This window comes from Anopheles gambiae, chromosome 2 (assembly GCF_943734735.2).
Source record: "Anopheles gambiae chromosome 2, idAnoGambNW_F1_1, whole genome shotgun sequence".
Taxonomy (NCBI): Eukaryota; Metazoa; Arthropoda; class Insecta; order Diptera; family Culicidae; genus Anopheles; species Anopheles gambiae.
This window is the reverse complement of record NC_064601.1, coordinates 32,318,102-32,331,972: the sequence shown is the minus strand read 5'-3', so window position 1 is coordinate 32,331,972 and position 13,871 is coordinate 32,318,102. Positions and strand designations below refer to the sequence as shown.

At 48.6% G+C, this 13,871-nt stretch overlaps 2 protein-coding genes across 5 annotated transcripts in view; both read right to left on the bottom strand.

Annotated features, from left to right (window-relative positions):
• Nucleotides 1-13,871, bottom strand: part of LOC1273778 (uncharacterized) — a 36,783-nt gene that overhangs the window by 4,425 nt on the left and 18,487 nt on the right. The window contains exons 3-13 of the mRNA XM_061649121.1: nt 11,092-11,218; nt 7,165-8,255; nt 6,839-7,020; nt 5,793-6,173; nt 5,470-5,710; nt 5,103-5,398; nt 4,834-5,027; nt 4,621-4,761; nt 4,256-4,529; nt 1,635-2,495; nt 672-1,037 (exon numbers count right to left, since the gene is read on the bottom strand). Coding sequence (XP_061505105.1) covers nt 672-1,037; nt 1,635-2,495; nt 4,256-4,529; nt 4,621-4,761; nt 4,834-5,027; nt 5,103-5,398; nt 5,470-5,710; nt 5,793-6,173; nt 6,839-7,020; nt 7,165-8,255; nt 11,092-11,218 — 4,154 coding nt within the window. The remainder of the gene's footprint in view (nt 1-671; nt 1,038-1,634; nt 2,496-4,255; nt 4,530-4,620; nt 4,762-4,833; nt 5,028-5,102; nt 5,399-5,469; nt 5,711-5,792; nt 6,174-6,838; nt 7,021-7,164; nt 8,256-11,091; nt 11,219-13,871) is intronic.
• LOC1273779 (transcriptional adapter 2B) lies at nt 25-2,867 on the bottom strand. Of its 4 annotated transcripts, none has more exons than XM_061647233.1 (4): nt 2,807-2,867; nt 2,617-2,714; nt 1,635-2,495; nt 25-1,202 (listed from the first exon to the last, which is right to left on the bottom strand). In XM_061647233.1, exons 1-4 carry the CDS (start codon nt 2,811-2,813, stop codon nt 633-635), a joined length of 1,536 nt encoding a protein of 511 aa, XP_061503217.1. In that variant the 5' UTR covers nt 2,814-2,867; the 3' UTR covers nt 25-632. The 4 variants fall into 4 exon arrangements, with proteins under 4 accessions (XP_061503217.1, XP_061503218.1, XP_003436396.1 ...); XM_061647234.1 differs by having other exon boundaries at nt 25-1,266; nt 2,807-2,853; XM_003436348.2 differs by lacking the exon at nt 2,807-2,867 and having other exon boundaries at nt 25-1,266; nt 2,617-2,724.

Below are 13,871 nucleotides of genomic sequence, written 5' to 3'. Positions count from 1 at the left end.
TAAACAACATACACAAAGTTTACATTTCTAGTTTAAATTGTAACGATTTATTTAAGATTAATAAAATAAGAACATTTTCATACCCTTTCGTACTGTACACAATTGGTTGTTTTTTTTTGTTTTGTTATTCTAGAGTAGAGATTGAATTATTTCATGCACCTAAATCCACTATTATATCGCCTGACGCACAATATCGAATGCGTGTCTCTATCTAATTGCAAATCGAAAAGCATCTACTATCACGCAGTGGGAATGTGAACTATTTTCGATAACGAAACTATGGCATCGTTCACACAATACCGGCGCGCGCGTAATATACCGGCGCGCTGTTCCCACGAGAAGCAAAAACGGATTTTGTCTTAAAAGAACTACAATTCGTTCACGAGTAATTTACACACATCCCAACTAAAAATGTAGAGCTTCGCAGCTAAATAACTACCAAATAAAAGCAGCTCAAAAGCATCGCGTCAGACAACACGACCGCAGCCCGCACTATTAGCGGTGCGTTTCTGTTTGCAGTGCAATGAGATCAATCAACGTCAACTAAAATGTTTCCTTGTGTGCTGATGTGTAGTGTGTGTGTGTATGTTCGTACGAGGTGGTAAAAAAAGCGCTTGATGCCCCCCATTATTCTAGTTCTGTGGACTGGTCTGCAACCAGCCGCGACTGACCAGATACTTCTTCACGATGCTCTCCGCAACCGAGTTGATGTTGTGGTCGAGCGCGGGCCGGCTAAGCAGCACCGTCTTCAGCGTGAGATAGCGCGTGACGGGCATGTTGAGCGTACTGCACAGCTGGATCTCGTTAGACGTTAGCAGTTGACCCCCGGGCTGCTGGGCCGGATCGGCTGCCAGGCTTCCTACCCCGCCGGCGGCGTTCGCCTGATGGTGGTGGTGGTGGTGGTGGTGCTTCTGACCGCTCGTCGGCTGATGATGGCCGCCCGGGTTCGTCACTGCCTCCCGCTGTAAGCTATCCAAGCAGTTTTTGCTGCTGTATGAGTCGTCGGAGCAGCCCCGGTCGTCGGTGTGGTGCGTGGGCTTTCGGTCGGTGGAATTTGAGCCGCGGGCGTCTTCGCTTCTTCTTGCCGATGCCCCGTGTGTCGCAGTCTGCGGGCCCGCCCCCACCATTGGGCCCGTTCCGCTGCCCGACGCCGAGGATGCCCCTTTGACGTTCTCTCCAGAGCCGCCTCTGCTTCGGTTGTCCTGTCAAAATTTGTCGTATACAACCGGTGATCGACTGACCGTTTGGACCGATTATACATGCAAGCTATTTCGGAACCACCGTGTGTGCAAAGCAAAGGGCATTACAGGCCAAATCATAAAATTGACACGGGGCGACCCAAGTGGGGAAAGGGGGGGAGAAAGAACAGAGAGAAAAGAGAGTTGAGAGGTACTGATTAGCTACTCGCGGTAGGCAACAAAAAATCATATTCACAAAAATAGCTCCCATGTATAATCGGAACCGGCACGGTATGCTGCGATGGATGCGATGGAAATGGGAGGACCGGGGGTGAGATGGTATTGCGTGCATGAGAGGATCAGTAGCAAAGAGTGGCCTCGTTCCCATACCCAACACCCATTTCCATGGCTCACATCAGCGGGCATACCGGTGCGGAAAGCTACGCCAATGCTTACCGTGCGCCCGTGTCCGTACGGTCCCGTGTTGCGGTACTGGGCCGCGGCAACATGCTGCTCGAAATGCACACACTCGTCGACGCGCTGGATGCCATTCCAGCGGTACCGGTTCAGCTCGGACAGCCGGATCCGAAGCGCTCGCTCGCGTTCCAGCGAAGAGATGAGCCGTTCGAACTCCAGCGAGGTGTAGAACTGCGAGTACGTGCGTAACCGTTCGCGGAATTCACGCTGGTCGCGGGTTTGCCGGGCGCGCTTCATATTGCCGCGGAAAAAGTTGCCAATCAGCTGGTAGTCGCGCACGACCCGCTTCCTTCGGGCGCGCTCCCGTAACCGGCGGGTGTAAATGTCGACCTGGGCAAGCTTCAGCAGCATGTCCACATCCTCATCGTCCGGCTGTAGCGAGAGCGTCGACACAAGCTGCTCGGCCGTCGGATCGTACTCGCGCTCAAAGTCGTCCCGATTCGGCATGTACCCGAGAGCGGCCGCCTCCTCTGCGGTACAGTCCATCGGCGGCAGCTTCTGTATCAGCAGCTGGCTCAGCGGCCCCGTATCGTCCGACGTGTGATCGGTGAGGATCGGTCGCTGGTCGACCGCCGTTTGCCATGTGTGTCGCCCGATCGTGCCGTTCAGAAACTTGGACACATACTCTTCCTTCGCTTCCTCCGGGGTGCGGGTTTCGATGTGTTTACTAATATCCTCCCAGTTGCCGAACCCGTACTGCTCTATGGCATCGAGCAGGTGCAGCTCTTCCCGGGCCGACCAGCCGCTTTTGCCGCGGAAGATGGACAGAATGCCCGAGTCCATGAACTGGTACGAGTGGTCATTGCGATGCGGTCCGATTTCGGCTCCGGCAGCGAAACACTGTAAACAAAGCACTGGCAATCAATGCAAGCCCAGAAGCAAACTTCTCGCTCTCTTTCTCCCACTTCTCCTCTTCTTTTTCTACCCCCATCATCTTCTTGCTCTTCGCATCAACACCTACCGCTAGGCACAGTTCGAAGTCCGTGCACACGACGCAGTGGACGCGGATCCCCGAAATATCCTCCTGGCAGTTGGTGCATGTGTATTTGGCGAACAATTCTGTGGACATGGGTGCGAAAATGAATTAGATATGCTGCCGAAAGTTGTACGACCAATTTTCCGTCTCCCAGCACACGGACGCTCGCACTTACCCGCCATCTTGGTTATGCTGGCGAGTTTTCGATTATTCGTGCCTGCTATTTTTGAGCTCGGATGTTCGAGCAGCTTCTCGGCTGTTTCGAGCAGCTCTGCTCGATTTCTGCACACTGGGCACAATTATTTCTTTTTATACGGTCAAATTTTGCGCATCGTTTTTTCTAAAAGCCGTTAAATTTAAATTGATTTTTATTAATATTAAAAAAAACTTTAAATTATTGTCAGTGTTTTCTAATATATTTACTTCTCATGAATGTTAAAACGTAGTTCATTGGGAAAACCAAATCTTCTGAATAAGCCTTTCTTCCTTTTAAGGAGAACAAGATGAAGAACACATTTCAGGAATTCAGCAAAATATCATTTATTATAAGCTAGCAAATATGATATTTGATATTTAACATTATTGAAGATATTGCGAAATCGTAGCACGATGGAGAAAGCTCTATTAATATAAACATATTTTTTAATTTGTTTCATATGAATATAAAAATAATTTTATTTCGTAAATGCAATCTATACATTTATTGTTGATAGCTGCTTAATGTTTACAAAATGTTGCTTCAATCACATAAAATCATTGAATTACAGATACGCAAAAAAAAACAACTACAATTCATTGTTCGGCTTTTCTTAGACTTTATTTGTTTGTTTCGATTTTTACAATTGTTCGTTGGATTCCTGCATCTACCGCCCTATTTACAATAATACTCGTTGATTTTGTTATCAAGTGATCTACGCTTACGTATAATGCCTACGACATCCATGGGGTGTCTCATAAAATTGTCACCTGTGCTTCACTACCGTTAAAAGCGATACGATAGAACCATTACCATAGAATTCCAAATGAAAAGAAACAGTTATTCACATGCGTGGTACGTCTATGCGTATCGTCCTGAATCGTTTGCCTGCCAGAACACATCTAAAAACATTAACACTAGGAGCTCGGATTGGGATTGTTTCGTCGGATTGTCCAGCCATCCGAAAGCGGCGCACGCGAAACAATCGTCGACAGACCGATAGTACTATTAATTAACACGTAATGGCCTCCACGTGGTCATGGTGAACTGGTTATTACACAATATAAGATTTGGATGTGCTGCACACGAGAGGATCCGCAGTTATTGACTAGTTTTCCCTCCTTAGTTTGTTTTTGTTTCCTTACCAGACTAACAGCTGCTCTACGTTACATCAAATAAATACAGTCTTGTTTAAACTTAACGGCTAGCGAGACAGAGAGCATTCCCAACACGCACGGGACATCCATGCTGAGGGCAGTAGGACCATCCTCACGCGCGCACACACACACATACACACATACATCCTGGCTCCATACATGCTCCACCGTAATCGTTTGATATAAAATAAATATTCTATGCTGGGACTGCTCAGTGATCGGTGAGACTAATCTTGAGGATCCCTACCCGCTGATGGCACAGTGTAGCTTAGTAGATACAGTCGTTGTTGTAGCTTCTGTTGAATCGATACATATGAACACGCTCGTGCTCCGTGCCCGCCTGATCGTCGCAATCTTCCTCGTCCTCCTCCACGTCGTCGTCGCTATCGTCGCTAGAGGGTGGTGTTTCTAGCTGCGGTAGCCCTAGGTCTAGGTACTCCTCGTTGGACGTTATGCTTACTAGCCGGTCCAGGTGTTGTACGATTTCGCTGAACGTGGGTCGTTCCTCGGGTCGATAGTGCCAACACTCGCGCATGAAAAGGTATCTGCAGAACGTGAAAATAAAAGAAAGAATATACTTCAATCCTAAGTAAAAGGTTGGCAATGGATGGGAGCGAACGAAGCACAACCACATACATTTCAATTGAACACAGTGGAGGTTTTTCCATCCGTTTTCCTTTCTTCAGATGCTCCAGCAAGTTGTCCCACGTTGGTATCGATGGGTAAGGGTTGCCTCCCAGCGTCATAATCTCCCACAGCAGCACACCAAAGGACCATCTAAAAGGCAACAGAAACACAAAGTTGAGCATTACGCGATCTACTCCAGCACGTGGCAATTCCAATGCTTACACATCGCTCTGTGAGTCGTAGAACTTTTCCTCCAGCGATTCTGGTGCCATCCATCGGATGGGCAGTTTGCCGGTCGTCGTTTTACGATAATACTCCTGATCGTGGATGTCTCTCGCCAGTCCAAAATCGGCTATTTTCATCACGTAGTTGTCGCTCACGAGAATGTTACGCGCCGCCAAATCTCGATGAATGCACTGTAATAAAAAACGAAAGAAAATAAGTAAGTTATTCCAGTAAGGACATGAAAACTTTGAATCTTTAACACATACCCTTCGCGATGCCAAATGTTCCATTCCGCGTGCAATTTGATACGCGAACGAGATGAGCTCCTTTTGGGTGAGGATTTTCTTCTCCTTTTCGTTCGTCGCCTCGTAGTTCGAGCCAAACCGATGGCTGCGCAGAAAGTTTTTCAGATTGCCGTGCGGCGCGTACTCGACGATTACGTACAGTGGTCCATCCTTGCAGCAGCAGCCGAGCAGATTGATGATGTTCACGTGCTTGCCAATCATCTTCATCACCTCCATTTCGCAGACGAGATCCTTCACATCGGCATCCGTGTGTCCCTCTGTTACGTGATACGCAATGGCGTAGTGTTATAGCAATCGATCTCATCTACTAACCCCATTGAACACTTACCCTTCAGCATCTTCACCGCAACCACGGTCGATGGATGGCCCTTGACCAGCCCGTGCGCTTCCGCCATCACCACCTTGCCAAACATTCCCTCACCCAGGCTCTTGCCCAGATGTAGCTTGTTGCGGGGAAACTCCCAGTTCAAATCGATCGGAAACTCGTACTCCGAGATCATGGTCGGATCGCAGTTACCGCTCTGCACCAGTGTCGAACGTTGCTTTTCGATGCGTACGATCGGCATTTGCTAAAAAGGGGAGGAAATAGCGATTAAGAATCTAACCGCCAACCCAGGGCGACGATCCAAGATCTCTCGCACTCCTTCTTACCAGTGCCTCTGACATGCCCGGTATGCTGCTCTCCACGACCGGCTGCTTCAGCACGATCACCTTCTTCGTCCACTGGTTGACGTGCTCCATTGCGCGGTGTTTCATCTTCTCGCGCTTCAGCTTCTTGCAGACGATGATCACGATCACGGCCAGCACGGTGAAGCAAGCGCACAGAAAGATCGTCATGCCCATGATGAGCGTCGAGTGCGTGCGCACCGGATGTGCGGTCGGCGTGTCGTCCGGCGGCAGCTCATCCAGCACCTGCAGGTAGGCACTCTCGTTCGTCGCGCCGAGACTGTTGGCCGCAATGCAGGTGTACCAGCCCTCGTCGGCGTGGGTAACGTTTTCCAGCGTCAACACTTCGGGATTGTCCGGATCGCGCTGTTGATTGGATCGGATACGAAGTGTTAACAATGTCGAATGGTACAAACGAAAGAGGTCATTTTTCATCCAGTTGATTAGTTACTGTTAGTGAAGTAGAACTGCTTAATGTTAGTGCACCCGAACGTCAAGAAATATAACACACCTAAACAAACTGTTGGTTAACGTATTGGTTAGTGCTTGCGGTGTCGTTAGTGGAGATATCGCTACAAATGTTTTAAACCATCACCTTAACAAGAGTAATATTGTCGCAATTCACTTCGCAGAGACCCTTGACCCACTCGACGTGTTTCGTAAGGTCACTCAGCACCATACACTCCATCGTGACATTTCCACCGACAACGAGGGTCACGTTCGAGAGCGCTTTCGTAATGATAGGCCGATGATTAACACGATCTGCAATATGATTGGAATAGTTGGATTTTGTTGGTTTATGTTTTCATCACCGTCCGATGTCCCATCCCGCAATGTCCCCTACAACCATCACCCATAAGAGTCAGTAATCAATACAAAGATAAACGAGCAGAGAACAGAAATAATTCCAACACCGGCTACACCTAAGAACACGCCACAACCTGAGACCAATGTATCAAAAACCTTAAGAGCTAAACGACCAAGTTCACCATTCACCAAGATAAAGGTAAGTTCTCTTGCTTTCTCGGTACCTTAAGCTTGGTAACGTTCTCCGGTATGGACATGTTTTCCAGATCTACTAATCCCAGCTTCACCCACTCAATGTGCGGCTCCAGATCGGACAGGATCGGGCAGCTGAAGATCACGGTCGTGTTGACCAGCGCAGTCACATTCTTCGGTCGCTCGGTAATGTGGGGCCGTGCTGGGAAGCGATCTGATAGACGGCAAAGATCGGGAAGGATTGCCGGAAGCGCGAAACGAAATAATGTTTAGCAAACCCAACAACTTTGACGCGTTGTTCGAAAAGCTGAGAACAAACCAAACGAACCAAGGAACCAAGGAGTGTCCTGACACTTACCTTTCACCTCCAGCTTGGTGGTAAAGTTGATACAGCCCACCTGGTTGCACACCGCGCAGGTGTAGCTACCCGAGTCCTGTGGTACCAAATCCTCCAGTACGATCGCCCAGTTCACCTTCTTCACCTGGCCCATGGCGCGTTCGATTTTCCGACCATCCTTCGTCCAGGTGATGTTCGGCTTCGGATACCCATCGGCCGGACACCGCAACCTCACCATATTGCCCGAAGGTTTCGACACAATCTTGGTCATTTGGTCTTTCTTGGTGAATATCGGTGCCCGATCGGGGGGCGGTGTGCCCGATCCATTCACCGCACCGGCACTGTCCTCGGTCGTGTCCGACCCGTGCACACCCGTGCCATTCGTTGGACCTTCCTCCTCTTCCTCCTCTTCCCCGTCCTCATCGTCATCCTCATCCATGTCCGCGTCTTCCGGTTGGTAGGTGTGATGCTGCGGCCGCTTTTCCGTCGCCCCGGCCGGATAGTAACGGCCCAGCGCGCGCATCATCACCTGGGTGTCCTGGGTGGCCGGATCGCCCTGCAGCTGCGAATGGCTCTCCATCGTGTTGTGCTGAATGTAGGCGGGCTCGTGCTCGCCCGATTCAACCACCTCCAGCACGGTGGTGGCATTGACGCACCCATACACGTTGCACACGTTGCACACGTACGTGCCGGCGTCCGTCGGCAGCAGCTGCTTGAACACGATCGTCGATTTGTAGGAGTTGTCCCGGTACTCGGCCCCATCCTTGAGCCAGCTAACGTGCGGTGCCGGCTGACCGACGGCGTCACATTTGAGCCGGTACGCTTCGCCCACCCCGCGCACCACCGGGGAGGGATAGGGTTCGTCACGCGTTCCAAGTATGCGCGGCGGGCCTTCCTTCAACTCGTTGTCCAGTATGGGAGTGGCGGCAGCGGCGGCGACCGATGATGAGTGTAGGCTTTTCCGTTCTAGGTTTGCCATGCCGGCTCCGTCACTCTGATACTGATCCGTTTCCTGGCTGAACACGGACAGCGTCAGGTTGGACCATTCGTGAAACTCGGAACCGCACGAATAGTAACCGGCGTCGGTTTTGCGCACTCGCTCAAAGCGTAGCCTGGTGAAGAAATAGACGAACGAAAAAACAAGACGCATTAGTTGTGATAGCATCTTTCTTGCACACCATTTTAGACCCGTTTCGTACTAAACTATCGTAATAAAATTAAAAATAAAGATTTCTCTTAGTTTACGAGCAGCCTTGATCGTTAACTACAGTACTGTGTGCGTACAGCAAAGGCAACTAAACAAAGCGAGTCTTTTTAAAATTAAACACCCAACAGAACACATGTTCAACAGTTGTTAAATATTGTTCCACTCCGTTCAACTACTCTTCGCATGGGGTACAGACTGGCAGGAAATAAATACTAGCTACTTTTGGTGAAGTGACACCATCACCGCAGTTCTCCCAGGACACAGCGAGAGGGTGGTCCCCGATAAGTATCGACACGACAAGGTACGGTCGTAAATCCGTCAAACAACGCATCCAATCACGTTAAGCTCTCACCGGTCGGCAACATTCGAAACCCATGTCTATCAACTAATCGCACAACAGGCGGCCCTCGAAAGGGAAGAAGAAAGAACCCAGTGTCGTGTCATAAATTGCATTTTTTCAAATTTCCCCTCGGTACGGGAGCAGTTAATTCAAGTGTCAATCGATTGACTGTACTAATCCACAGGCCTTGAATTCTTTCCGCGCTGCTACTGCTGCTACTTCGATCTCTACCACTCATGTCTTCGTCAATCGACGCAAGCGGGTAACGCCTGAACCACGCGTGCCCTGGCACGTGGTCGATCAACCGGACGACCACAGTGTGGAAAAAGGAAAACAAAATTACGCAGTTTTCTTTATCCATCGCATTCGGTGGCTTCAGTGTCACGAGGATTTGTTTATTTTTCAACAATCTAATAAAAATTAGTCTCGATCGTGGCAATATACTATACACCACGCAATCACGAAAAGGGGAACAGTGAGCGCTCTGTTTGTTTGTGGAACTTATTTCTAGCTTCCAGTGGCAATGCTTCCAAACCAAAAGAAGAAAGATGATAATTGAAGGCTTTTCCAATAACTTTTCCTGGGATTGTTCGGTTTGCCCTCTTCTTTCTTATCTTTCTCAAGCCGTTGTTTAATGCTTCAATCTGCCCCATGTATATAGATGGATTTCCTTCTACCACGGCCATCAAAACCAAGCGATCGAGCAGATGTGGGATGAAAATGCACCATGGAGATGCTTTTTTATGTTCACGTTGTTCAATAATGCGCACGTGGGTATCTCAGGCCATAGTGTTCTTCCCCGGGGTAGCCGGTACCAGATGCAATACAATGGAGAGCGCTGTTGTTGATGAGGCGCGCGCTGCACTATATCGTGCGTCCGCGCGGGATGGGGTTACACAGGAACGCATGTTTGTAAACATAAGGGAAAAAACTGCTGCAACTGCTGCTGCTGCTGCTGCTGCTGCTGCTGACACTCATAATTTCTCCTCACCTTCACGTTTCATTTCCAAGGCGTATTTTTAGAAACACGGACATTGTCCAAACTGAATCCGTGGAGTTTGAGATTGGATCCGAGCTCAAGGACGACGCTCGCGGCTGAAGTGCTGTGCTGTAAAGTGGAAAATTGTGCCCATTTAACGGATGTTGGTGGTGAGCTACCCTTCAAACAGACTGTCGAAGGAAAGTCAATCCCCAGTGTTCCTGGCTTTCAACTCTGCCACGCCAACAACAATCACTGCAACTGTTTGTATGCAGTTTGCTGGTAAAACGGCTGTCGCGGAAGACACTGGTAATTGCTCTTAATGGATTACAAATTGATGTGCCGTTGCTAACTGAGCGCGGTTGCCTTCACCCGGAATCATACATCCACGGCTGCCGGAATTGGAAGTGAGCAAAACAGATCGATCGTCGGTATGCAGATCGAAATCAAGCGCTTCGATGTGCTGATCGAAGGAATCCGACCCGTCGTTGCCAAGGCGTCTTGGCTGTAGGAATCCGTTTAAACAGTGGAATTTCAGTGTTTCTGTTGGCAGCGGTAGCAACCGCAGCAGCAGCAGCAGCAACACCCATCAAAGGCACTGTTTAATGTACACACATTAGAGCTTAATGTACTACCTGAGTGGATCCAACCGACCCGTACTGGCGTACTCCGCCGGGATGGATTATTCTAACAGTTTTTCTTTCCTCCCCAGTGCCCACACTCCACAACGTGGTCCACGCGGTCGGCAAGTGTGTGCTCCTGCATCAACGCTAGCACTTTTCCCGCTAGGGACCGCAGCATTCAGAGCCACAACCATTGCTGGCCGGTCTGTTTTTGTTCCTACAGACACATACGGTGAACCGTTTTCATCGCTGTTTTCCCGTTTCGTTGCCGGACAAGCCATCTCGCGACGGATGATACTGCCAAAAGTTCCAAAAAACTCTTTGCGTTTGTGTTTATTTTAAGTTGCTCAATGAAATTTCAAACACAACCACACACACACACACACATACAATTTTTCCATTTGCGCTGCTAGGGCGAGGTTCTCGGTTCCGTACCCAAACAGACAGTGCGACGGAAAAGGCCCCACTTTTCCAAACGAAACGCCATGTACGTTGTCGGAGTGCGCCCCGAGAAAAGGTAAACAGTTTTTTAGACCAATACCGGCCGCCATCTGGCGAGTTTTCCTCCGGGAGTTTCCACGAAAACTAGACGCAGCGTATTACACATTCGCTTCGTTTACAGCGAAAAGAAGCGTTTATAATACTGGCGATCTTTTCGTACTTTCAAACGCCATACATAGTATATTTATCAAGGTATGACTCTTACAGTACTGTTTTAGACGTGGATTGAGAAATACATGAGTAATAATTAGTTTTTAGTTTTTTACTAATTTATAATTGTGTTAATTGTGCTACTTACGATTTTGCACGCTTATGATCCACCGGAATCAGTTTGCCGTTCTTATACCACGCCGGGCTGTCGAAGTTGCACTTGATGATCAACTTCGAATAGAGTGGGACCGTCTCCTTTACTAACTTTTTATTGCCTGTGAACATAACATAAAGAAGCATACAAAAAAACAAGAGTTAGATTGATTTTAATAGCTATGTGTTGAAATTGGGACTTCGTCAACAATGTTGAGCGTATGACGTTCCACACAAAGTTAAAATTAAAGGTTTTTTTTTCGGACACACAAACCGCACACCAGATGACACTCACAAGAGGCAGATTTGCAAATCCGAAGGGAATGGAATATAAGAAGAACACTCAAATTAAAGCTGCCATCAAGCAACAATCCTGCCAAAGGATTTTGTATACGAGCGTGCATCGGGCAACGAAACAACCAAGACAAGACGAACATGATGAGTACGGCGTTGATGAAGATCGGCATCTTCGGGAACACGGGTGTCCTGTCCCTGCCACAACCTGCACGCTCAAGCCGGCGTCGAGTTTCGTTTAGAAGGGGCGTTTTAGACGCATAGTGTAGCATAGTTTGCACATGTTTCCGTTTTGATTATTTTCGGGATTCCGAAACCCTTTCGCTGCAACGGTACGGTTCCGGGCCCGGGGTTCGCATCGGGAAGGAGATGGAGTTTAGAAGCGTTAGCTTACCGGAACGAACAGAAGTTGCTGCTGAAGGGTGTATTGTTACGTTTGCGGCTTCTACCCGGTCTTCCAAAACCAGATGCGACCAGAAAAACGAAAAACTACCACTACCGCTGTGCCGTTGCCGTTAGCTTCGACCAAACGGTAGGCCGCCTAGCGTGTGGTGTGTGGATTTCGGGGCGGGATGAAGATATTAAATCTTGCGAAAGATTTTTATTGCCTCAAACTCGATCTTCGTTTAAAGGAAATGTGGAAGTGAAAATGCCACTAGCGAGCTGAGATTGACAAATGCAAAAACGCTACCAGCTAAACCGTGAAGAGATGCTTACGCTAGAAGCTTAGCGTACGTTTATGCCGATTTTAACGAAATAAACCCACACCACGATCACGATGCATGCGCAGCTAGATGATACAATTTCGATGAGTTTTACGCGTTGTGCGATTTTAATTAAATCGTGCAACCTTCCGCAGATACATTCCTGGGCAATTGGTTGGGCTTTAATTAGTGACATGTGCGCAACCTGAAGGGGCTTTTGCGCGTTCACTATCGACCGTCGGGTGCGCACGTGCGCGAGTGAAGCTGACGCGCGTGATGAGCGACACCGCTTCCTGACGGGCGGGCTGGCCCTGTCAACGCTGCTGTCACACAAGCACAACGCTTAAATGATGGGTCCCCGTCTGGTCTGTAGCCCGTACAAGGGGTTTTGATTCCAATAATTCACGCGGGTCAATGTGTTCCAATGCGATCCAACTCAAAAACGCCATTCCAATTATGTACGTAGAATATTTTTTTCGTAAAACGTACAACATTTGTAGATTCTTAATAATGCGTAGATGCATTTGGGGTTTGAAGAGATATACACTTTTCACGTGTAGAACATATTCTGCCTAGACACCATGCAGTCTGGTTTAGTAGCAGAGTCTGAAAAGATGTAACCGTCTGGTAACCACAAACCATCAACCTATGCTACCTCCTCTGCACTATCGATCATCAGACAGCGAAGAAACCTACATATGGTGCACGAATACACCTTTTGGTTTTCTAGTGTTGAATGCCGATTCGTAGTAGCAACAACAACGATTGCTTGCCCCGATCAAAGCGGTGATGACCTTCGTGTGAACGATCCGAACCGAACTCTTGAGTTGAGGCACTCGAGAATAAAATATTAATTATAGCTCATACGTGTTCCTGGGTCTACGGTGACGGCGGCAGTGAAGGTTTACATACGCCGTGTGTTCGAATGCTGCAATTGAACGTATCGTCAGCTTCGGAACTAAAGGTTCGCTAACGCTCGTCTTGCAGAAGAAAGACAAGACTGCACCGCAGACGTGTTGCAGAACGGGGAGACTTGGAACTACTCCAACTGCTCTGTGGCTAATTGATCTCTAGGCACTGTCCACGGCGCGGCATTGCTCAGAGCAGTTCGGATGTTAGCTTCAACGTTCAACGGATGCTAGTAGTACTCCAACTAGAAATTCCTGCAAGTTCCGGTCCGCTTCGGTACGATATCTTCCAAACCAGACACAATGCCATAAAACGTGCGGAGAAGCTATATCTCTTACGCAACTATGTATGAGCGCTCCGTGCTATTCGCGAGGTATTGGAAGATCGTGATGCAGATCGACCTCTTCCAGCCGATCGGTTCCATCTGGCGCACAGATGCTGTCTCTGTATGCCATTGCATTCGATCGATATCGTCGCTCAGAAGCGAACGTTCAAACGAAACCCACGATCCAATACTCTTCGCTTAACGATCATCATCTGCGGTGCTGCGGTCGCTCCCTGCCTAGTCATTCATCTTTCTTTCGCACAGTACGACCAAATCGCTGGAACGAAACATTTGCATTGTAGCGTTTAATTAATGATATATGCCACTCCACTGTAAAGGTTGCTGCACCTGTTCTATTTTCGTGTGCATCGCTATGCTGTGCTGTGCGGGTTCTTGTACCATGATGCCATGCTGCGGTGTAGGTTATTTTAGTTGTCGCACAATTTCGCGTTCATTCATAATTTCTGCTCTTGCCCGTGGCTCGGCTGGTACACTTGCAGTCATTCATGGCTTAAGTGCTCACCCGTGTGGTGGGGAGTGGAG